The following is a 26,669-nucleotide window of genomic DNA, read 5'->3' on the forward strand; positions in this document are numbered from 1 at the left end:
GCCTGGTGCCGGGTACACCTGGACAGGTTGCCAGCCAATCACAGGGTACAAGGTCAAACAGCCAGTCACACATTTGGACATTAGAGTGCTCAAATCCACCATCTTATTTGTGGTCATGTTAGTTTATAAAAATGTAATATGTATTATTATCATTTTTATTGAATTTATTATTTTGTAAATTCCAAATATTATATTCGCATAAAAGGCCACGCTGTAATATTTAATGTTAGTCAGATTTCACTTGTGTATCAAGCGCAAAACACAAAAAACAACCAGTAAAATCCAGGGAAAAAGAATTTATCATAAAGCACAATAGAGTTTAAATAATAAAATCCAACCCAAAAAAACAAATCAAGCTGCAGCTGGAAAACTGCAACAACCAGGAATGCAACAGAAGTCCAATAAATACATGTATGACGTATTTCAGCAGGAGGTGATATGTAAAAAAAGTTGATTAACATGAAAGGTGTAAATTGGAGTCTAAAATACATTTTCCATCAGGCTCCTCTCTGCTTTTATTGGCTGCGATTAGCACAAAGTGGCGCCATACTGGTCTATATTATATATGGAGGAAGTGGCTAGGTGAAAGCTATCATTTCAAAGCCTCCACTTAGTGCTACAAAATTACCCGATGACCTCATCCGCTCGGTTGGGGAGGCGAAATTAGAGGGCCGCTAACGTCAAACAGAAGGGGCGTTCATCAAGAAAGCCGCTAGTAACCGTAGCCCTGGTGATACCTGTCCTGATAGCCGTGCTCGTACCCGTGCTGGTGGTAGCCGTACCCTCCGTACTCGTCCTCGGGACAGCGCATTCCCAGCGACTGCTGTATGGCCATTTCCTGCCGGCGCAGCTGCATGGAGTCCACCAGGTCGTAGATGATGGCCATGGACCACATGGGCGAGGGGTACCAGGACTTGACGTTGCCGTCCTTACCCACCAGCAGCATGGAGAAGTACTCTGGGCTGATCTGGAAGTAGTTCCTTATGTCCTTGACCAGCGTGGCTGACATGCCTTCGCGCTCCACCGTAGCGCTCCCTGCAAGGGACACAGCCAAGTTAGGAGTTATGTTTTTCAACAGTTTATGGGTCACTGCAGAATTGGAGGACACTTTCTCTCCCTCACGTTACATTTCTATTAATCTACTCACAAAACACAGAAACATACAAGTTACATTTATAGTTATCCTGTGACAAAATGTAGCTGTGGTGCTAAATGTTCATTAGGATACCAAATGGTTCTATTGCACCACCTAAAATGGCTGCCTCTTGATGACCAACGTACACGCGTCAAATATAACAGATCAAATCCGTTTTTTTTTTTAAAAAGAAAAGAAAATGTGAGCAACATGACTCAGCAGAAATGACATCCTCGTTTTCATTGTTTTCATTGGCGTACTGGGGACGGTTGAGCTGTTTGTTTTTTAAAATACATATTTTTAAAATAATCGAAAAAATAAATGGTCCTTTTACCAAAAATGTGTGTGCCTAAATTGTCCTCCAATTCTGAAATGACCGATATTTAATGGCATGTTATGGAGGTTTATGGAGGGAATCGCTGCAGCTGAAATGGTCCAACATCTGAGTGGTTTCTGTTTGGAGAACCGGTCGAGCAGAGAGTTTTTTTTTTTTTTTTTTTAAGGTAGAATGTGGTTCTAGAACGGCTTGATGGAGAAAAGCTGTTCTAGCAAGTCGGACGTGTTGCTGGGAGGCGTCCCGCAAGGTACAACAGCGCTCTGCTGTTGCTGCTACGGTAACAGATGGAGGCTACTGTAAAACCTGGCAAAGTGGAATATTGCTTGCTATAACTTTCACACAGCGACCGGATGTCTAGAAATAAGATATTTAGAAGTGCAACAACAAAATTCACAGCAGGTGTTCAAATCATTTCCAATGACGTCTACATCTCTGCCTTTCTTCTTTCTTATCTGCTGATGACACTAAGCTCAGTGGCCATTTACTCTAAAAACATCCTGTTTGCCACCTGGCAATAGTGATGTACTTTTCATCAATTGTTAGGTGTTAGGTGCGTTGATCCCATGATGTCAAAATGTGAACAGCATGATGAAGATGACATTTGAAATAGTATAACCATTTTGTAATTTTCTATTATAGATTTTGCCCTCAGCTCGATGTTAGAGAACAGCAAGAAGCACTGAAATGTTGAACAGTTGAGCATATATACAGTAGAGCTGGTCAAATTAAGTTCACCTGTGAAAGTTATAGTGCATTTTAAAGGTTCTTCCTTAAATTTCACCCAAAAGCCCAATATCTCGTAACTTTTTTAGTACTGTAATCCGGTCCAAAGTGTATGTGATGTTGGCATTCACGCAGTATTTCTGGGTTTTCTAGGTCCTTACCATTAAAAGGATAAAGTTCCAAAACTCCACCCATGTCCAACAGCTCTGTCCCAACCAGCTTTAGAATGGAGATGTGCCTTAAACCTGAAAAAGAAAAAGACAAATTCAACACCCATTAAAGAAAAGCATACATATTATTCTGCAATATAGTATCTGTAATAACCTCATCGTGCCCGTTTGTTATTGTAACCTTCCTAAGCTTAGCGATGGTTGCTAAGAGGAGAAGGTGGTGCTAGTGGGCAAGGATTGTGCGGAATGTGGCCAAGGAGCTTTTCCATCCGAGACAAGAAAAATCCACATGAAACGTGGCAAAGTGCTAAATATCAGGATGAACCCCCTTTTTTTTCCTTTCTTTTTAGTCATTTAGCCTCATCAGCAGGGTAGGTCTTTCTTTGGAGCAAGAAGGGAGGGGAGCAGTCTTGAACCCCAGCCAAGAACAACATGAAGTGCTTACAGAACGTCTCAACATGCCGATAAGACTCCCCACCCCACCCTCGAGCGACCAAATCCAACATTAAAAACGGACATGCTTTGTCAGGGATTTAACTAAGTGGTGATTATTACCCTCAATATATTAATGCACTTAAAATAATTCACATCTTGCAGGAGTTACATTACATTGCATTGTACTAGACCATAGGTCTCAAACTCAGGTCCTCGAGGGCCACAATCATGCATGTTTTAGAGGTCTCCCTCCTCTAGCATACCACAAAATCCAATCCAATTTAATTTAAATCAATATAACATACGATGCTACAGGCCTTATAATTGTACTGCAAGGCCACTAATACATTTTTGACACATTTTTCCACCAAGTGGTATGATACATGTTTTATTACATTCCCATTGTACTGTATATGCTTCCCAAATATCTCACTACAAGTGTCCCACTTTCCGGTAGATGTTTGTTTGGGTGGCAGTTGCAGTAGTACTCTTCAGTCAATGGTGCTAGAGTTGCGAATTGGTCGACATCGTACACCTTCTTCCACATTACAAAGGAAAAAAATGTGTGTGTGGAATAAAACAAGAAAAACACAGCTTTTCCTGACCAACCAATGAAAGGATGGAAAAATGCTGATGTTAGTGCTGGCAAGCTACCTCTATTGGCCAGAGGTGAACTTAAAATCTCATTGGTTGAGGAATCAGCGCCTTTACCAATGTAGTTAGTTAGTAGTTACATCGGCCATGTACTGGAATCAGTTTAGCCAAGAGAAATACTACAAAATGAAGGGAATAGACTCTTGGGAGTAAAGTAGGGGTGTCAGGCAATTATTCAGTTCTAAATGTACAATAAAAAAAAAAAAAAATCTATTTTTTTCATTTTTTCTTTCATACTGTTATCATAAAAGTGGGAAAAAAATGTTAAACTAATAGAAATATGGTTGCATCTTGTAGTAATTGTTACAGTAATTTTATAATAATTCATGAAATTGAGTTAAAATTAAAAATATGTACTGTACTGTAAAAATTAGCGTAATATTGATTTGTGTTGAGGTCATTTTCTGCCACTAGATGGCATGATTGCATTTGTAAGACATTGGTGACAGCTCAGTGCATTTTTCTTTTCATAAAAAGAGCTACCTAATCTTTAACATGAAGTAACGTGTTAAATTCTGCACATTTTTAAAATTGTAAAATACCACTTGACCCCAGTCTCCACAAATATATGCATTATAATTAAATGTATTACTGCTAAATTTTGACGTGGACATGTCTGCTGCGTTGCCACTGGAATTCCCCCATACAGGCTTTCCAAGTAAGGGACGGTCTTAATCGCGTGTTAAAAAAAACTGTGGCGTTAAGGGAACTTTAAATTAACTCAAAATTAATGCACACATTTTTGACACCCCTAAAATAAAGTCATGTTCACATTTATGTATTTGATGTGCTTATTTCTTTGGTCTGTGGGCTGGTGGGAACATTATCAGCATTCCACGGCCATTGTTACAAGTAAATGGAATATCAAACTGCCAATAAGTGGCAGAGGTGTCGCCAATGTACGAGTGGCATTTTGTATCTCAGAAGAGTGATTCCATTCATGGTTGGGGTGCGCCTTTAACTTAGACAATAAATCACTGGTTTTCCACCAAAAAATCACTCAGGCTAGAGCAGCCCTATTTAGAATCCTGATAATAATCCTGGCCATTTGAATCAGGTGTGTCAGAGGAAGGAAACATCTTGGATAGGCAAGATAGTGGCCCTCATGGACCGGCCTATGGCAGTAATCATGTCTAATCAGCATCTTGCTGCCGGACCTGAAAGGTGGATGGATTTCCTCGGCAAAGGAGAACTGTTCATTCACAAAACTTTAGACAGATTTGGGAACAATATATCAGAGAAATATGCTTTTTGTGCACACAGAAAAAGTCTTGGATCTTTGAGTTCAGCTCATGAAAAATGGGAATTAATCTTTGGCCAGTTTAAAAAGCCCCATTAAAAAACTCTCCTTTAAAGCTGGTGCCCCACCCGCTAATATTACATCAGTTGTGGAGCTACTCACCCAGGTTACAGGCCTGACTGCCCAGGCCATAAAGCTGCTGCTGATAGGCCCACTCTTCATCGTTGGGGGAGGAGATGATGAAGAGACGTCGCCTCCAGCGAAACCTACGATTAGGACAAATTTAGGGACCTACGTGGTGCTTTGGGGCAGCGGGTGCATGCTCTGTACTTGGCACTTGTCCACAACAATTACTATTGTTGACGAGAGCCATGATACCAGCCAAAACCCTCACAGAAGTCTCCATGGCAATTGTAGATGTTTAGGAAAGTGTACACCCGCAGTAATTCAGTGTTGCAGGGATTGTTGTAGTTTAAATGACGGTAAATGTGCAGAGTACAAACAGACTGTCAGACAATCTGCCAATTAGGGTTTTTAAACACTGTAAAGTGGTTGAGTTTGTTGCAGAGCACGGGAACAGAGTCTTGAAAAAGGGAAACAGACTTCGGGGACCACCCAAGCAAGGATGGAATCATTCAAGATCCACTCTTCAGTTCTTACCTTGAGAGGAAATTCTCTAACGATCTGGGCTTGTCCTCTTTCTTGCAAACGACACCATCTCGCTTCTGCTGCTCCATCTCTCGGATGCGGGAGGAGAACGTGTCGACGTAGTTGAACACGGCTTTCATGGCAATGGGAACCTCGTAGGATTGCTAGCAAAAAAAAAAAGTCATTGATCAGCCAAGCGCTTCCAAAGGACTAGTTGACAGGTGACAGCCGCTGAGTAAATAAATTACTATGCTTGTGAAAATGGGTTAGGGTTAGGGTTAACACCAATTTACTGGCGACTCGTCCGGGATGTAATCCACCTTTCACCCTGACAGGGCTGGGATAGAAAATACCACTTTTGGTGTAGTGATTCACATACTGTAGCTGAATTGGTGGCGAGCCCATTCCTATTCAAAGCCATATTCGCATTGGGTAACTGACTGGAATTCGGTTACTGACATTCTAGGACAGGCGTGGCCAAGTGCGGTCCTCGAGAGCCACTATCCAGTCTGTTTTCCATGTCTTCCTCCTTCAGCGCAGCTGAATCTAATGAACAGCTCATCAGCAAGCTTTGCAGAAGCCTGATAACGATCCTGATCATGAATCAGGTGTGTTAGTGGAGAGAAACATGAAAAACAGGCTGGATAGGACCGAACTTGGTCATCCCTGTTGTAGGATGTCATCCATTTTTTTTTGCAGATGGTCAGCGGAAGTATTACATCCAATTATTACTGAAGTGGTCCACATACAGTAGCTCTAACTTTAATGTTGGGCCAATTAAAAGGTATGGATAAGATTGTGACATACCACCTAAATCTCACATCTCTGCAGGCACAAACCATGTCTATTTCTAGCTCTGCCACCTTTCATGTAAAGGTATACATATTAGGGGAGGCAACCCTGGCAAATTATTTGCAATTTGGACACATTTACCTCTCGTCAAAAGGTTCCAAAGTGGATAGTTTATGACTCTAAGTCACTGCGATTGACTGTGATTGCCTTCCACTTAAATCCTTGTCATATGTGAAAATGATACCGCTAATGTCTATTTTTTAGTGGGAAGTTACAATTATGATGGGGTCTTTGCGAAAATGTCCTCGGTAAGGGATCCCTGGACCCAAAACGTTTGAGAGCCTCTGTTGCTTCATTCAAAAACCCATTCACATAATGCAACCAGTCAACTGAACTCAGCGAGAATAGAGAATTCCATTAGGAGTGTCGTGGTCCATGCATCTGACTTGGCATGGAAGCTAATCCAACCCAAGCCCCATTCTCAGGTCTCCCCTGCGCGACTTTAGGATAATCGCTATAGAAAACATACGGACACAGCTGGTAAGCAAATTGATTCCAAAAAGCAAAAAGAAAAGTTTCCAGTGAATTGTTTGAGTATTTTCCCTATAATTGCGGTGTGGCCTTTCACATATCTGACATTCTTGATCCCTACTTTTAGGAAGCAACACCCGGAATGCTGAGCGTCGTATCCAACGCTTCCAAACCACATCCAGCGTTCATTCCTCAGTCGAGGGTGAATCCGCTGCGCTCCCACCCACCCACATCCTCGCAGGTCCACAGACGCCGCTGTCAGCAGAGCGAGCGAACACTAGCCTCTTTGATGCACATGTCCAAAAACAACCCGCTGACACTTTTTTTTCTGGCAATACGCACACATACAGTATACCAAGTAGCCGGCAAGCAAATGAGCTGTGAGAATTAACAGTGTTTTCGTCATGGCGGTGTTTTGGCACTGCTGCATAGAATGGCGTGAGAGGAATGGGAACTTGATGGACAGATTGGTGGAAAGACTTTAGAGGATTAACATGAGAAAATGTTGTTATTAGAATAACATTATTGTGGATGACTCAAAAAGCTACTAGCAATTTTCCCGCAGTTCCTCCTAAAAGAGTCCCAATGATAATCTAGATATGATTGAACGGTTTTATAAAGTATCATTGTGATGATGATCCCAGCCATCCACTCAACAGAGGAAGTGAATCCTTATACGCCCACTACCTTAAAAAAATAATAATAATACAACTCGTTTTTTGTTATTTAAAAAAAAAATGCAGATCAGGGTGATGACTTTTCAAAGCACAGTTTTCAGCCATTTTGTGTGGGTGAAAAAAACTTTTGTTTTGGCTTTCCCCCTTCAATTTATTGGTTGATTTTCATATTGCTGTGAGGGAGTACTTTGACCAAAACAGGTATTAATGGCTCTTTTTGGAAAATCCTACAAGCATGAAGCAAGGCTTTACTAAACACTGCATTTGCATTTTTGTGTTTGCGATTTTTATATGGCTTGTCGTATTTATACGCCAAAAACCTGTGATTAGCGACTAGTCGACATCATGCTCTAAACATCACTGTGGAGTAGTAAAGTCGACTAGTCTGTACAAGCCCTAATATTGGGTTTACTGAAGATTCTAAATGATCCGTAAAGTGTGAATTAGGGATGTAACGATATCCAAAGATCATGATACGATAAATATCACAATATGAACCTCACGATACGATAGTTATCACAATATTGTGGGCAGGTTGGCGATATTAAAAAAAGCTAATGATGCACAATGTTGTAAACAAAAAACAAAGTTCATATTAGAGAAAAAAGGACAATGTTTGTCTTTAATTTTAATAACAGCAGTGACAAAGAAATAGGTTTAGTCATGTCATGCCATGCCTCTTTATTGTCGTGCTTATATTGGCTTAGCACCGCAAAGTATCATGGTCTATGTAATTCACAATGCTGCGTTCAGCTGAAACGGTCGAAAAGTAATGTTTTTCGACTGAGATTTTATCAAATATTAGCTGGTATAATTTATGGGAGTGATAACTGCCACAGTGGACAAAACATTCCTAATTAAAATTAAACTGCACTATTAAACTAACCACCAGAGGGTGCTAGGACTTGACAAATGGAATACAACCTAGCCTTTTTACAGATGTGCTTGCTTTTAATATCGTGACATGACGACCATGATATTGTGTCAATTTTAATACTGCAATATCACGATATTGCCGATATGGGTACATCCCTAGTTTGAATGGTTGTTTTTCTATATATACCCTGCGATTGGCTGGCAAATATTCTGGGATATACCTGCCTCTTGCCCAGAAACAAATGGGGGTATGCTTCCGCTCACATAAATGAGGCTCTGCCACATAAAATACCTATATGAAAAGTCAACATGACAGGCAGATATTCTCAGCTGATATTTGTGGTCACGTTTGGTGGGTGATTTAAAGTTTGAGCTGCTTTGGATGAGTTTCAATGTTCAAGCAATGCCTTGAGAGCACCCTACAGGCTGTGAAGTGCATTGGGTGATTTCCCAAAGCCTTGTTTACATATGATTGAATGGAATTCTGGAATTTGAACACTCAAGGGAACCATAAATCTTCTCTGTTGTGCTTCAACGAGTCAGTCTTTGAAGTGATCTTGGGAGTGATAAATGCACGGGAGTAATACTTTCAGTTGTTATGGCGACAGGCGTGTTGGTCCAAGCAGCTCACCTTGACTCTCATGTCGGTGTCAGTGAGGACCATGTGGAAGTCATCGTGGATCATGCTGAACTCCTTCCTCAACTCAGTGATCAGATCCTGGTTCACTAGGTCCTCCTGACGAAGTCCCTTCATCGGCTTGTCATTCTCTGAAGAAGAAAGCCAGAAATGTCTTAAGTGGACAGGAAAGGAAGTAAAGATTTGTTGGACAGCAGCAAAGTCAATCAGGGACAAACTCAACAAAGAGCTGCTTTTACTCCCTGATTGCTTGGCGAGGTAGGATGTGACTTTGGATCTGACTTGAAGTTGCTGGCATTTGGAGACACGAAAGCTTTTAATCATCACTCCCTCCCACCAAGAGGTGATTTAAGTCAAAAGCAAACCAAGTGTGTCAACAACAAAGTCCATTTCAATTCCAAAGTCACATCCCGCCTCGCCAAGCAGCCAGGGAGTAAAAGCAGCTCTTTGTTGAGTTTGTCCCTGATTGACTTTGCTGCTGTCCAACAAATCTTTACTTCCTTTCCTGTCCACTCAAGATCAGAATTTGTGTAATCTTGTTCAAAAGACCTCAGTTAAAGAGTATGGCAAGTACAGACCTGGAAATTGCATGTAACAAGTGAGGAAGCTATTTTAATGTTGGTAATTGAAGCAATATATCTGATCATTCTAATTTGATTTAAAGGCTTGGAATCACAATTGCAACCAAGAACATTTTTGGAGTCATTTAAGGTAACCTAAACTGCATTTTGTTTGGCTAAACCACTGTGAGCCATTCATTAGCTATGAAAATAATACATATGATACTCGTGTTGATAAGGAGTCATGGATGAATGTTCAACTAAACAGGCCCAGATTCCACTTTGAGTATTTGAGACAAGATTATCACTATTTGAATCAATGTACTTTTCTTAACATTTGTGTTTGCTAGTATCCTGGTGAGCTAAGTGCCTTAGCTCATTAAAGGTTGTGTTAGATTATTAACATTGTTTTTCTGTTTCAATTTATATTTTTCAAAGTTATTTTTATTTTAGCTAGAGATGTTACAATTGTTCCCCATATGTTAGTTCATCTGTAGTCTTTTGTTCTTATCCTGGGGAAGTAAGGTTTCTGATTCAATCTAAATGAGGGGATGTCTGTAAATGCAATCAGAGGTCGGTCCATAAAAATCCCTGGTGCCAGGAGGCGCTGGGGGCCAATTGTTTACCCACATCTATTGTGGGCTAAAGGAAGATAACCTAATTGTATTTCACTCTGCTGACAAGATGACAGGGGGGTGTCTAGAAATGAAGACTCTTGTCTTGGCAGGAAGTGCCACATGGGTTGCTCGATGTCTGTAGGGGCAAAAGGTACTTCTTTGTCAATGAGGGGGAGGGAACTGTTTTTGTATAAATGTATGAGTGTACTTTGAGAAGGTTACATTTTTGGGCCAGATGCTATTTTGAAGCAGGCCCTGATGTCTTTCAGACTCTGAAATAAAGCTGGCAAACTTGTTCACAGATTTCAACTTTGAGTTTTATTTGAACACGCAGAAATCAAAGAATAGATTTCCAACAGTTGCGAAACACTGATTTAAGCTAGCATAAGCAATACAAGGCTGGCTATTTTCACTCTGTTTGAATAAATGTGAAGCTTGGGACTTAGGAAATAATGAGTTTCTTTTCATAGTGTTGATTGTTATGTTTTTTAAAATGTTGATACGATTTGAAACAAGACAAAGTATTCTTCCAAAAATTGCATCTTCTAATGAACCAAATTTAAGTCGGTGAAGTCATCTTAATCCATCCGGGAATGAAGGCACAAAAAGAAGCACTTGCTTGTACACACACGTTTTTTTTCAAGTGGAAAAACAGCGTGTGCCACGGATGGGTGAGATCACCTTACAGCTTTTCAACCCAAAATTCCGTGTTGTTGAAACCTTGTCTTGTGGTGGAACATGCAGACTCATAAAGTTTTACAGAGTCACACTCTAACCAAAACTTTGAGACCATTATGGAATGTAAGAAACCTGCCTGTAGTTTACTGTAGGAAGATTAGTTACAGGCCAGCATGGTATGTGTTTGTCTCCAATGTTGGAAAATTCAAGTTCTGGATCGAAATCATGATCAAATGGATATCAATTTGCCTTTAGTTAATAACACAATATTTAGGTTTCTGGGTAATACTGAAGCTACATGCCAGATTTCGCTGAAAAAAAACCTTTTGGAGATATGCCCATGTTTAAAATTTTTGATATGGATTCATTAATTTTCCTTTATTTTTGAGGGAAATCCGTTGGACACCACCTTTAACACTTATTTTACAAACACAATATTAATCAGAATGCTGTTTTTAGACTAGTGGGGGAACATGCAACATGTTATTGTAAAGAACTATTTGGGTTGACTTTCCCTTTTAGATTTGTACCCTTTTGCCCATGTACATTATTTTTGACGAAAAAATTAATAGATTCAGTCATAATAATGAAGCTCTGAAATCCTGCCAGAACTTTTTCAGTAAAGCTTATGTTACAAAGATTTTGGAACCATTGATCTCTGGTAAAATCAAAGCTACACCTCAAATATCCTTTTAATACTTAATCACAATCCAGTTATAGATTAATAATAATAATAAATTCATTCTTGGGAAATAATGAAATGATGTATGAAATTACTTCTGTTCACTTCAGTGTGTTTTTATTTAAATCTGATCAATTCTTCAATTACACATTTTTTTTGTAATTGAATCATAAAAAGGGTACCACTCGTCTCACACCCAAATATGTTTACTTTGTTGAAAAACAACCCTAATGTCTCCATCTCCCAATTTTTTTTTTTAATTATTTTTGAATAATTGTTATTTTGAATAAAAAGTCATTACCTTCAGCAATAAATTATTCTTATTGGACTGCAATGGTTTGTAAGTTGTTTTACATTTCTGAGGTTTGAATGAACTCCTTAAAAATCGAGGAGAGTTCAGGGTAACGTGCACTGCAGTGGAGTGTTCACAAAGTTACAACCTTCACCCACACGTTCACTACAAGTCTGGAAAACATTCACTGAGTGGGCGTATGACTCAGCAAGAGCAAGCACCCGCTGGCTGTTGCCAAAAAAGTCATGGGAAGACTTTTGTGCATAGTCTGGCCGGATGTGACGCACACGTGCGCTCCTTACCCAACTGGTAGTGGTCAATTTTCATGGTGGAGTTGACGAGTGAGCCAAAGATGGCGATGATAGAAACTTTCCGGATGGCCATCTCGCACACAGACTCCAAGTACTCATCCTTTTGCTGGGCATACATCTTGTCCTCCTCGCTGGGTGATGTCACCAGCTGTGGTGGGGGATGAGAAAGAAGGCGGGGCGTGAGTTCATACGTAGAGGTCACACACTGCAGAGGTGGTGTTTACATTAACCTGCAAGTGGAGGATGGGCCATATTTTCCCAGCCTGTCTTTGTGATAACAATCTATATTGGCTGCAAAACAGAGACGCACAGTCTGCTCACACACAGCTGCACGTAGCTGACAGCTACACTTGAACCTTCAAAACCAAACCCTGACAACCGGTGTGCTGCATTAAGGATTATTGGAGTTTTTTTTCTTCTTTTGTTGACATAAAGGTTACTTGGTTCATTAGTTCAGGTCTGTTGATTGTGTGGAACTGATTATTGATTGATTGCATTTTGAAGCAATTCATGCAAAATGGAGTGCAGCAGCAGAGGTGATGTTTAGTTGGCTTGTGCATACGTTTGCTGTCTAGCCAGGCGACATCAACTGCGGGAAATTGAGTGACATCTGCACAGCTCAAAGCAGGAGTTCAGAGATAACAGTCTCCTGTTATGCAATATTAAAAGTATGATAGTCTTAATAGATAATAATAATAAATAGAAATTGTCCCTGTAACTCAGGGATAGGGAACCCTGGTCCTCGAGAGCCACTGTCCTTCCTGCCTGTTTTCCATGTCTCTCTCCTCAAACACAGCTGACTCAACTGATCAGCGAATCAGCACGCTCTGTAGAAGCCCGATAATGATCTTGTTCATCAATCAGGTGTGTTGATGGAGGGAGACATGGAAAACAGAAACAGAAAATAATACTAGGATTACTGGTGGTTTACTTGGTGGTCATCTATGGGCAAGCATTCTTATTCGTATTTTTTGTTTGTTTCATATATCAGTTTTCAGCTGGTATTCCTTCTGTCAGTTTCCCAACCTTTATTGAGCCATATATATATATATATAAATTATAGTAAATCCTCTCATGGCACACTAAGGCACACTGTAATATACTTCGGTATTTTCTTATGCGATATATTTCCAATATAAGTAGAAAAACATGAGTGGTGGCTCCTATCTTAACGAATCTAAGATTTATTGTGCAATGCATATAGGGCTGTCACTAGCAAATCTTTTCAGAATTGATTATTCAACCGATTACTACTACTTTGTCGCTGACAAATGTCAGTACATTAAACACGGAAGTGGCCAAACATTGTTTCCAGATGTCACAAATACGGTTTTAAAATAAGTTATGATAGTTTTGAGGCAGACATTTTTCTGTCGACCCACAAGAATTCTCTATACCAGCAGATTCAGAGAAAATTAATCTAACAAGGCTGCATTTACAGACATACATTTTGCCGGGTGTTTTCTGTCTTCAGCTACTCAGATATTGTGATATGTCACAGGTCACATAGAATGTGCCCTGAGATCAAGCTTTTGGAGGGGAATGGGTTATTGGATACAGATGTTGGAAATGTTGGGTTTTAAAGCAAACCCTAGCAGTGGGGTTGGTCTCCTCAATCATGTATGATGGACATGAAGATGTGGTGAAGGTGAGCGGGGTTAAGGGTTTCTCTTACCAGAAGTCGTCTCCGGTTCTCAAAGTAGTCCAAGAAGGACGCCAGCGATCCCTTAGGAGGAGGTGTGGGCTTTTTCGTGGGCTTCGGGTAGTCCTCCTTCTCAGGGTACTTTGACAGCTTCTTTCCGTTCTTCTTCCCACCACCTTTGCCTTCTTTGCCGGCCTTTCCTCCCCTCCTCTCTGCCTTCTTGGCCGCCTTTTCGCTCTTCTTCTTTTTGTCATGCTTGGCCTTTGCCTTCCTGGTGGGACTGACGTCGACCTCCTCGGGATAAATGACGGTAGGCTTGCCGGCTTCATACTTGTCCTCATACTCATTTGTTAGCATCTGCATGGATATAGTTTGTTAATGAACAGCAACAACCCCCTTTTTTTTTATTGAAATCTATCTTTTATAATTTAGTCTTGGTCTACTGAAGAGATTACCAAAGTGTGGTGCGTGCAACCCCAGGAGATAATTTTGTCATGTTTCAATTATGTTTATGAGTCATGTCTGTCAGGATGTTGTGTATGGAGGACCAAAACTGCCAAAATACAAAATAAATAAATGACTAAATAAATGAATAAATGACTAAAAGTGAGAAAAAAAAATGGATATAAAAATATAATTCAAAAATTAAATCCCCCAAAAGTATATAAATGGAAATAAAAACAACTATATATATATATATATATATATATATGACTTGTTGTCGAGCAACTCAAGTCCCAAGTTGTGGTGAGGGTGGACAAGATAGTCGTCCATTGCTGGAGCTCTCCATGCAAGCCGGCGAGACTTCTTTGTTCGCCGGCCGCTCACTCGACCAATGAAAGGTAGTTTGCAACGGCGGAGTCCAACCCAAGACACGCTTAGGACCGCCCCCTCATTTGAATAACATTTCGACCTGGCAGTATGGACCAAAAATACAAAAATTCAAAATTAATTGTTTAATAAAATAATAAATAAATAAATAAATAAAAACGGATATAAAAATATAATTAAAAAATTAAATACAAATGTATTTGTGTCTGTGTGTGTATATATATATATATATATATATAGGCAGTTTTGGTCCTCCATAGTTGTTTGGCATTTTTGAAAAAGGACAAGTTCAAGGTCTACTAACTGCAGTAAAGAAAAAAGAAAATCAGTACTCAAGTGAACCATAGCAGTTTCATCTACTCACTATAAATTGTACTTGCTTATTAATACCAATAGGCAGGTGACATAATGGTTATCATGTCTGCCATATACTCAAGTTCTGAGCTTCTGGGTTCAAATCTGTCCTTCTTGTGTGGTGTTTACATATTCTTTTGTGGGTTTTCCTCAGGTACTGTAGCTTCCTCTCACATTACGAAAACATGCATGCTAGGATTATATAAGACTCCAAATTGTCCATAAGTGTGAATGTTAATGTGAATGGTTGTTCATCAACAGGTGTATGATTGGCTGGCGATCAGTCCAGGGTGTTCTACTCCCCTAACCAATGACGACGATGAGGGCAAGTGCAATAGAAAATGGATCAATGCATGAATCATGTAATGAAAAAGACCCCAATAGACACAACCCCAGAAGAAATTGATGATGATCAAGCATTTTATTCTGGCAATTGGTGACCTAATAAAAATGATTTCACAATGCATTCTGTATAAGCTATATATACTTGAGTAGTTACACTGTATAACTACTCATTTATGCTCTCCACATGTACAAAAGAAACCGTTTAAAATGGTTGAAACCATTTACATGTTTTAGAAAACTACAAACGTGGCAGTCCTAGAGCTATCGCTATCCACTCATTTTGGAAATGATCTTAACACTGATGGATTTCCATTTGTACCACAACGGCCTATGTTCCTTTAAGCCTCTGGCAAACTGATGGAATGAATGCAAAATGGACATATCTCATGTCTGAGCCTTTAAACTGCCAATTTTATTTATTTTTTGCCACATGTACTTCATTTTGGAAATAATTGCTTTAACGTGATCAACGACCAGAAGAAAGCTTAGCACGGGAAAATATTACTCACCTTCTCCCCTCCGTTCTTTTTCCTGGTGGGTTTGATCTTGGATGGTTTCCTTGTGACGGGCACCAGCTTGTGGATGCGTGGATCTTTGCTGTCCTTGCCCGTGTAATTGTCTCCAGACGGGGTGGTTTTGGCGGGGTAGTGCTCCCGCTCCTTTTGGTTGTAGTAATATGGGTCCTCTGTTGTTCTGGGGGCAGGAAGTAGCACGGTCTGGGTGTGGGCTTTAGTTGGTGTCAGGGTAGTGGTGGTGGTTCGTTTGGTGGTGGATCTTCGTGTAGTTGTCGTGGCCTTGGTGGTTGTGGCTCTTGTTGTCGTGGTTGTGGCTCTAGTTGTCATGGTTGTTGTTGGCCGAGTAGTTGTCGTTGTTGTGGTTGTCGCAGATGTAGTTGTTGTGGGCTTTCTTAGGAATTTCTTTGCTGGTTTTCCTTCTCCAGGTGTGCTCACTGTCCACAAACACAGCACGTAAGTCCCGCTACGTAAAAGTCTGGTTTCAGTTGATGAATTTAACATTGGGTTGATTCTTCTTACCAGTAAGCGTGCCCTCCTCCACTTGACCTTCAACGCCGGCTCCTTTACACTTCTGGACAAAGCCTTTTTGGCGAATCTTCTCCAGCCTCCTCATCGGTGATTGGTCGATGGCCTCATACATGGCCTCCAGCCTCACAGGGTACGGGTATCTCTCCTCCACCTGCAGGGTCTTTTTCAGCAGCACCATCCCAAATTTACCTACAGAATATAACGGTACAACTCTATGGTAAAACTGTAAAATATCCTGATCCGACTCGGGTTGAGCTTAGATCGAGAACAAATTAAACTTTAGGATATGAACACTGAACACCGTTTGACATATTGTGCCTATTTTTTAATCTTCAAAGACAGCTTTCATTCGTTTATGAGTTTTTTAGAAACACTGAAGACAATTGTCCAAAAAATAACGTAATGTAATACGATTTGTAAACATCATAAATTTGTGAAAATGTTGCCATCAATGAAGCAAATGTGGGTTTTCATAAACACAAAAAGATAATTTGTCTTCACTTAACCAAACATTATATGTTTTTGTAACCATTAAAGACTATCTATATTCTTCAATGAACCTGATGTAAACAAACATCAAAGCAAAAGTAATCCTCAATAAACCCGACATACATTTCGCTGGGGTCGGGTCAAAACCTCATAAGTCACAATTTGATAAAATTCATATTAAAAAAAAACATACTATTGGTCATTCCACATGTGTGGGTGTTTACAAATTGGTCAATAATTTGTAATCGTAAGTGTTGAAAATTGCTTTCCTTTCTTTGAGGATGAAATGTTAATGGTTGAACAAACATGACATTTTTTAGGTCTCCTGAAAAATGGAGGTACACGGTTTCGGCACGACGCCAGCAATATTTTTGTGAATGAAAATAATTCTGTCTTCAGTGAACCCAGTTCACATAAACATCAAATGTTAGTCTTCAGGGACCCTAACGCATGCTTTAGTTTTACCATCAAAAACGTTTTAAATAATTAAGTTAGTCAAGTATATATTTTTAGGTAAATATACAGTAGAAGACAATTCAGTTTATTGTACTTCACAAATGCTTTTGGAAAATCCTGCATATAGCCGCTGTCTGTTTTCTTTCATATTCTAAATTCCAAATATCCCAATCAATAAAATTTTTACTGCTGTGTTGACTTTAGCTCTCTCTGTTGATTTATTTTTGAATCATGCCATCATTTAGTGAGGTTGAAAAAGAAACAACCCTATTTTTTGATAAAGTACCATGTAGTTAGTACAGATATGTTCTCAAATGTTGGGAGTAAAACTGAAATATTGTCAGAATAAGAATTTCTTAGGTAGCGTACAGATGCCTGAAAAAAAACAACTTAAGCAGTGTTTAATAAAACTGCTCGAGTGAACCCCCATTATTCTCGAGGGATAGGGAATGAGCCATACCACCTGTGACGGTTTATAGTTGTCTATAGATGCCATAAAGTTATATTTTTTGTCAAAATGAAACTCCTCAACTCACTACAACGTAGTTCCTTAGAACCAATGTCGAAGATGGTGCTAAAGTAATGCTTTTATTGCTTTGGCCTGAGCACAAAACAGCGAATAGGTGTGTTTTTCTGCAAATAACGGAAGATATAGGCTATTCCCAAAAATAAAAACCAAATCCAAAGTGTACCTTTCTCCAGTTTGAGGAAGCTCATGAGTCTCGGGATGAGAGTGGTGTCCAGTGGCTCTTCCATCACTTTGCCCTCGGTAGTTATCCTTCGCACCTTGCCGCCCATCTCGCCCTCTTGGTGGAACATGACGATCTGCTGGACGTGCCTCTCTGCCAGCTCGCAGTACACGTCGGATTTCAGCAAGGACATCATTAGCCGGTAATATCCATCGGAGTCGTGAGGCGCCGAGATCACCAAGACTCGGTTTTTGCCAGCGAAACTGGCTAGCAGGTTGGGCGAACCGGCGCTGCTGGGCATCCGCGTCACCCTGGCCCTCGATCGGGGGGCATGCTCGTCTCGCAGCATCCCTGCGTGGGGGCGCCCCCCGGCCCCTCTTCTTGCCCCCAGCATCCTTCTGCCTTGCGCTCCACCAACTGTTGGTGTGCCCTCATCCGCCTGTACACCTTCACCCTCCTTGGAGCTATGCACGGATATGGCAGAACCGAATCCGGGGCGCACACGCGCAACTTGACGCCCCCTGCCTTCTCTGCCCACCTGCGGGCGCCCCAGCCTGGGTCGCCGGCGCAACTGCGCGCGAATGCGATGGCTGTGCCTGTCGACCTCGCTTGCCCATGTCAGGAGACACATTAGCGCCAACGTGAGAGTGAAAAGCCGCCACATTGTGCCAGGATGTCACTAAACACGTTCCCAGTGGAAGTGTAGATTCAGCGCGCCTTTAAGAGCATTTGAAGTACAATTGATGAATTGATTAATTCCAGCTGAAGATGAGCATCTGACAGTGAGTGTCTCACAGCATGCCGTCCACCGTGGACGTCTACTTACAAAATATACAAGAGTTTGCAATGTTTCTCGTGCGTAAAAAAAGTGGCGACTACACCCAAAAATGCACCACAAGTAATAGAATCCCGCAGTTGTTGGTGCTATTCATCATTTCTGACAGAAACAAATTCAAACCTGTTGTAGATCCACACGGCAGATTGATGAAGGTCTTGCTTTACAAAAGAAATAGAAAAAGAAAAAGTAAAAAAGAAAAAGAAAGTTGTGGTCCACGTCACATCTTCGAGATTGACTCGCCGCAATAAATCATCACACAGGAGTATTCCCTCCCCCCCAAAAAAATATCCTCCAGGTGAAGCTAAGTAGAAGGAATTCGGCGACTGACTGTGTTCCGTTCCCGGGTCCTTCACAAATGTCCACAATGAAACCTCCTCAGTATACGCACTTCTCCGCCAGTTCGGTGTGAAACTCCCCTTTCCCGGCGCCTTTGAACTCAACACCACCTCCAACCCCCTCTCGAAAAGTACAAGTTAATAAAAAGAGAAAAAAGAAGAAGACGCATACTCCTGCTGCATGCCCTCAATGACCACAATGGATCATTCAGTGTCAAGTTCCTTCTTTTTCAGCTTACATAGAAACTTCCCTAAAGTCACATATTTTTCTTATTTTTCCCCCCCTCTCCTGTCCATGTGGATATTTGTTTTATTTATAACTGGAAAGAAAATCAAATACATTCTATTAATTTATATTATCATTGTTATTATTTGCCTTAAAAATTACAATTTTTGAAACACTAATAATAAAACGTTCTTTCTTTCGCCACTCATATAATAAAAAATAAAATGTTCCATTTGGATGCAATTCTTATTTTTTTTAATCATAATAATAATAATAACAATAACATTATTTTAGCATAATTTATTGTGGTAGTATGACATTTTCATTCAGCTAGGAAAAGTCCAAAAATTTGAATTGAAAATTTTATAAGAATGTTTGTATTGTTAACAACAATGATGCATACATAGATATTTTTTCATATATATATATATATATATATTTATTAATTAATCATTTTGCAGAGCAGTTGTACACTGCAAGACTTATAAAGTTCAATCAAAATGGAGCATTATTTTCTTATTTAAAAGGAGTGTATTTGCATCGACAAACATGCTGGGACGAGCTAAACAAACAGCTCATCATAGTTCATGTCATAATCAGAATGGCATTCCTCTACTTCCTGAATAGTAAAAAAATAAAATAAAATACAAATAAATGTCTGCTGACACTTTTAGGAAGACGGGAAGCGGCCAATCAGCCTGGAGCATCCTGTGAGGATCTTCCTGATGTTAGCAGATAAGAGCAGCTGCACTGCTTAGAAACACTCTCAATGGGAGTACACAGCCCCCCTTCTTGAAAACCCAGGTCAAGACCCTCAGATGGGTGGCAGTCAGAACTGACTTTGGCATCCAGGACATTTTTTATGTATGTGTCAGGTGTCAAGCACCATGTGTGTGCCGGACAGGAATGAACTGGATCGCATGCCGACAAACACCGCTGCAGGGAACACAAAAACTGTGTTTAAGCAACAATGTCACATCATGACCTGAATGATTTTGTTTTTGTTGATGCAGCAGTGTGTCCAGTGAAGAGCTGTCTTCACAAACACTATGACCCATGACCTTGGCCCTTGAATTTTGAACTCTCTGTCTGTTTATCAGCCCATTGAAAGTCCAGTAGCTATAAGGTAAACTCAACCTGCTTTTCATGATTGGTTTCACATTTTAATTTATTTGCAACCCTATAAAAAAAGTCATATAAAACAATAATGAATTCTAGTTAACATTTTATTTTTTCTTAAATTTTGCTGAGCATGTCAACTCACATGGATTTTAATCGTTCATTTTTTTTTCATATGTCTAGTCTAATATACTTAAAATATATATATATATATATATTTTTTTTTTTATTATTTATGTATTTGCTGAACGCGTGAACCCGCACGGAATCCAGAGCTTACATTAAGTTTATAACTGTCTAATTTTATTTTGACTTAATTTGGTTAGCACATTTGTCTCTCAGTTCTGAGGTTGGGGGTTGAATCCAGGTTCTAGCCTTAATGTCTGGAATTTGCATGTTTTTTAAATATTATTTTTTAATTTTAATTTTAATTTTAATTTTAATTTTAATTTTAATTTTAATTTTAATTTTAATTTTAATTTTTTAATTTTTAATTTTTAATTTTAATTTTAATTTTAATTTTAATTTTAATTTTAATTTTAATTTTAATTTTAATTTTAATTTTAATTTTAATTTTAATTTTAATTTTAATTTTTGTACAGGAAACCCTGGTCCTCAAGATCCACTTTCCTGCCTGTTTTCCATGTCTTCCTCCTCCAACACAGCTGACTCAAATGATCAGCTCATTAGCTGTAGAAGCCTGATAACGATCCTGTTTATGGGATCAGGTTTGTTGGTGGAGGGAGACCAGGCAGGACGGTGGCTCTCGAGGACTAGGGCTCCCTAACCCTGCTCTAGATTGTCCTCAGGTGAGTAGGCTATCAATAGTTTCTTGTGTGCTGCGATTGGCTCGAGACCAGTTTAAGGTGTACGGTGTCCCACCCCACCTCTTGGCCCAAGTCAGCTGGGATAGGCTACATCACCGATCTTTAAGTGTAATGTACTTATTTTTATACAAGTGTAAACTTTTCTTTTTCCTTTTTTTTTTTGCTGAGGATGTGGACTGAATTGGGGTCTGTTGCTTCCACTTGCCTTCCCTGATGACTTCATCATTCCATGGAGGTGAGCCGCAGTGCACCATAACAACTCTCCAAGTCACTTTACTTTCTCACCTCCACACCATTGTTGCTTTTCAGGGTTGGGTTATGAACTAATTAACTGTAATGTGCACTGAATTTATTTTATTCTCCCATGTCAGCAGAACAAAAATCTGTGGAGCACGTGTGCTCGCTGTTAAATATAAAGGTGTTAAATTTTATATAAAGTTTTAAATGTACAGTATGTGATAGTGTGTGTGTGTGTGTGTGTGGGTGGGGGGGGGGGTTAATATTAACTGAATTATTGCGGTAACTCCTGAGAATACAGTACTGAGTCCAATCACAGAGTGACATTGTGTTTGGGGCGTGATATGCAGCTGTGACGAAACCAGGAAGCGCGAATGCCGGGGGAAACAATCAAGCCTAACATGGACGAATAGACACTGCAATTAATTTATTTTCTCGCAGAATTACTCATCGTTTCCTTGTTGAATGATGAACAGAGAGAAACGCTTCGTGCATATTTATTTTAATGGTTGATGACTAGATCCAATCAGAAGAAGAAAAACATACTCAACAACAACATTTACCTCTCAACAGGCAAACCATCGATCTTCTAAGCCCACCTGATATATACCATAAATCCCTCAATTTAGTCATCCCCTTGTCATTGAATATTTTCGATTTAGAGCATATTCGTACTACACAGGCAGGTATAGTATAATGGGCGGCAGGGAGTAATGTCAAAATTCACATGCCCATGAATAGAAAAGGATAGGGAAAAGAACAATTCCATAATATAGTCAGGGATGTACAAAAGTGGTGCGCAGGGCTTAAGGTGCAAAATGTTGCCTAAGTGGAAGCGGGAGAAAAGATCTCTCCAGTTTCAGAGGCTAAGCCCGTATCCCACAGTTTGTGAAGGTGGCAAATGTTTCTCATCAGGGTTTGTTCAAGGTCATCAGCATTTGTCAACAGTTTTAATGTTTTTTCTTCTTATCGCAATTTTGAACATGTTAAAAATGTCCTTGCAACAAGAAAAACTGTCTGCGACCCTTAAAGTTGAACCCTGACAACAACAAAAAATCAATATAACGTTCGCTGTTCAGTGGGATACAGTCTTTACACAAAACGGTTTCCCCCTCACCAGACTTCATAGAACCAAAAAAACAATTATACACAACGATGACAAGATATTTACTTCTCCAAGGTGGCACAGTTTGCATTTTGCTGCCAAAAAGTTGATATTATGACAAATATTAGGTAGGCTAGTGAAGCTAATCCAATGATTTTAGTAAACCAAGACAATGTTCATGTTTGGGTGATTCCACCTCAGTTCACCCAATGAGTGAAACTTTACCTTTTCAGATTTTGTTGAAATTTTGTGAGTAGTTGCAAATGTTGATCCGATCAAGCTGAAATTTTAAATTTTGCCTTTCAATGCTATGAATTGGGTAGGTATGGCTCAGTGGTAGAGTGGTTGTATTGTAATCCTGAGGTTCAATCCCAGGTCATTATGACCATGTGAAAGTATCCTTGAGCAAGATACTGAATCCCCCGTTGCTCCTGATGCTGTGTCATCAGTAGGTGAATGAGTAGTCAAAAATGTAAAGCACTTTGAGTGCCTTATAAGGTGTGAAAATGCTTTATAAGTGAAGTACCAATTACTCCTACACCAAGGGCTGGGCTTTCAAAATGCAATTTTTCTGGGTGATCTGAGGTGGAATGATTCGATTATGTGACACAAAAATTAGCTATGGTGGGGTTTTCATGAACTGTTTAGGTTGACCTAAATTTGATTAGTTGCTCCAGTTAGTAGTGCTTCCTGTGAAAGCCGTTTCTCTGCACTAAATCCATCAAAATACACAAAAGAGCAACTACTGTATGACAGTTAAAAAGGCCAAAAATCTCTTAATGTGGAAAACTTTGTCACACAATTTGAATCTTCCTTTTATGACATTTGGTGAGACATTTTAAAAAATTTTAAGCTGTGGACTCACTACCAATATTTACTAGGGGTGTGCCCAAAAAATTCTCAGAAGTATCGCGATTCTCATTTAGTATGATTCAGAATCGATTTTAAATGTTCCAAAATCGATTTTATTTAAATTATTTTATACTGTCTTCTCTTTGTTTGTGTGTGCCTTTATTGGGAGCGCTGTTCATGTTGTACCCGATTTGGCCACTTAGAGGCAGTGTGGTTCCACGCGGTCTGATACACTGTTAAAGTTGTAGCCACATTAGAGAGTAGAAGGAAAAAGTCACAATCAAGTTATTCCAATAAAAGTTGTTTTTTTGCAGAGTGGAGCCGTTCTTTTGAGTGATAAAAGTGCCGTGAGTAGAGCACTAATTAGCAATAGCGAGTCAGACTGGAGTAGATCATTACGATTCCTTGAACATCTTTATTTTGAAGCAAAAATCATTGTCAATCAAATAATTTTGAAGCAAAAATCGCTCAAAGTTGAACCAAAAATGGGAATTGAATCGAATCGTGAGACATTCAAAGATTCCCACCCCTAATATTTACTGTTGAACGTAACCAAATAAATCCTTTATTGTGAATCAATTCAAATGTCATGAGTAGCTTTTGAAAATAGCAGTTGTTGTATGTTACATTTTGCACAGGTATGTTCTAAACAGAATCACCTTTCCAGATCACCTTTATTTTGTTAGGGCTATTTAATTAGGTAAGGGCTGAATTAAATTATATAATGTGAATACATCTAAAGAGCACTTCTCAAGTTATTGCTGCAGACTACATCTATTAATAATGCATGAATTAATTGTACGTTCATGGCAATAAATCTACCAGTCAAGAATTATAGGTCAGGAAAATAAGCACCAAGGAAGAACCTTTGGCGCTCCTTAGGAACCAGACCAAAATTGTTATGTGCACCCCTTTCCATGACCCACCGTGGTACTCAACACGTTCATTGACACACCTGTATAGATTCTTCAGTGGCGTTTGCTCAGCTAAGTACCCTCTTAGTGCGTTCGCCTACTGGTGTGTACATACGTGTATTAAGATGATTATGTGTAAACCTGATGACTTCCATTGCAGTCCATTCATCAGCAATAGGGAGCCTTTCAATGTCACAGAAGGCTTGTGGTGAATGAGGAAAGGCTGCGAGTGAAAACCCAACCAAATGTTTGGTCAAGCTAATGACTTACAAAATAAGGCTTTCTAATACAATTTTTCATTTTTCTGATACGCCACAAAAAAACCCTCCTATGTGGTCTACAGTGCTTGGAGGTGACCAGACCTTGGATTAGATGATAGATTACCCGTACTGGCTTTTGGACCCAGTTTGGAAAATTGAAGTTGTTTTTTTTTTTATTTTATTTTATTTATTTTTTTCTTCTAAAGAGCTCAGTATTGTTAATTTGGTATTGTCATCATCATTGCTCTTTTTTCTTTTTTTTTTAATTGAATTTGGATCGCAGACTACCTCCCACCTGGCGAACGACCCCAGTACAGAATACATAACCTGTCTGTTGTCTCCTCCATCTTAACTGTCCTCTTCAGTCTCCATCTTGTTATAGTATAGCTCTCTATATCAATATAGCCACTGTATATCTCTCTAGCTATATCTCTTCTTAGTGCCTAAGAAGACTTTTGCCCAGTTAGAAACAAAGAATTACAGCAAAAAAACAAAATTACACTTTTAGTTAAAACAGGGTGGTTTGGCTCAGACGCACACTCCGGATGGATGACAATACAATCCCAAAGATAGCACTTTAAGTGGAAACCAACAGATGGAAAAAGGAAGACCACATGGAAAAGAAAAATAAACATCGACTTTAAAGACAAATACATTTCATGGAAGCAGGCAAAGAACCAGGCCTGAGACAGAAAGCCTTGGGGAAAAAAACTCACATGCTAGCATTACTCACGTCACATACACATACCTTCACTTCTAATTGTCACAATTCACACGTTTTTCAAATTACGAGTCATTGCTTGGTCACTTTTTTCTTCTTTCTGGGGTTTCCGGTGGACCGAGAGCGTTTTCTATTACATACCCGGGACATATCTGACAATTTAGTGACAGAAAGTAGACTAGCCATTGGATAGCTAAAAGCAGGTCTAATTTGTGGTGCAGGTGGTGTAATGCCAGGGACATATCCTACATATTAAGTCATATTTTATGAGAAACATCTCTCAAGATTTTATGACTACGAAGTCATGATTTTAATGCGTAAATCAAAGTCAAATTCCCACATGAACATAGTGAGGATGTTGATGCCACATAATATAATTGCATTTTCAACCGCCTTAACTGTTCAACCTTACCAGTGGTTTGTGCTTCAATGATCGACAAAACAAATTTGTCGAAATACATCATTGGTCATTGTTGCCGAAATGATTGCGATGCAGCATTAGATGAATTGATGGCCAAATATATCGCAATTAGCAAATACTGTATATACACAAGTCAATCCACACAAAGCGGGCCCACTTGTTAGTTCCAGTGCGTCGAAGATTGGATAATGACTTGCAGACTTCCACGTTGAGAAACGAGCGAGTGCTGGGACTGTTAACCTTGAAACAAAGCATATAAATCTCAACATTTCTCATCATCCAAACGCATGATTAAAACAACCCCTCAAAGGCCTCAAGGAGGCTAATGGCAGATGCACAGCACAGTGTAATGGAGCACAGATGAAAATGCGAATGTAGCCTTTTTTTTTTCTTCGTGTTTGATATGCATCTTGTGTTGATGTTAGCCTTGTAAGCTTATTTAGTCTTGCAAGTTTTTGGAGTGAGGTTATGTACTTTTTTCTCTTATTTTATAAAAATGCTAATGAATTCTTAGCATATAAGTGTGGCACATGACATCGACAAGCACACTTAACCCCCCCCCCCCCCCCCCATGTTGACAATTTAGCCAGACGTACAGTACACTGTTAGCTAATGCTAATCTGCGTTATCACTCTTCTTCTTTCTTTTTTTTTAAAGAATTCCGTACAAGTAAAGGCCTTTCTGCTAATGGCTGTCTTTAACTTTCTGTCTAAATTCAAGTCTCCCAAAAGCTATCATAAATGTAACAACAATAGGTGCTTGAAGGATGTTTTTCTCACCCCATTTGTGAGAGCAGCATCTATCTGCCAGGCTGTTGTCATAGCGACTTTTTCATTCAACGCAGATCAGCAGATCAATGTTAAATGGTGCAATGGTTCAGAGCTAAAAAAACAACAACCAGTTAACTGAGGAAGGTCTTGAGAAAGTGTTAGTTTTTTTCTCCTGGCCACAAACAAAATGAAGTTGTTAC

At 39.6% G+C, this 26,669-nt stretch overlaps 1 protein-coding gene across 1 annotated transcript; it reads right to left on the reverse strand.

Annotated features, from left to right (window-relative positions):
- Positions 1-281: 281 nt before the first annotated feature.
- ccdc80 (coiled-coil domain containing 80) lies at positions 282-19,073 on the reverse strand. Its single transcript, XM_086092118.1, has 10 exons — positions 17,848-19,073; positions 16,202-16,399; positions 15,677-16,116; positions 13,671-13,994; positions 11,987-12,143; positions 8,850-8,986; positions 5,355-5,506; positions 4,857-4,960; positions 2,357-2,440; positions 282-1,035 (listed from the first exon to the last, which is right to left on the reverse strand). The coding sequence occupies exons 1-10, from the start codon at positions 18,506-18,508 to the stop codon at positions 713-715; spliced, it is 2,580 nt and encodes an 859-aa protein (XP_085948244.1). The 5' UTR covers positions 18,509-19,073; the 3' UTR covers positions 282-712.
- Between the last annotated feature and the right edge of the window lie 7,596 nt (positions 19,074-26,669).

This window comes from Leptonotus elevatus, chromosome 12, assembly GCF_054856555.1.
Source record: "Leptonotus elevatus isolate MCC_2025b chromosome 12, RoL_Lele_1.0, whole genome shotgun sequence".
Taxonomy (NCBI): Eukaryota; Metazoa; Chordata; class Actinopteri; order Syngnathiformes; family Syngnathidae; genus Leptonotus; species Leptonotus elevatus.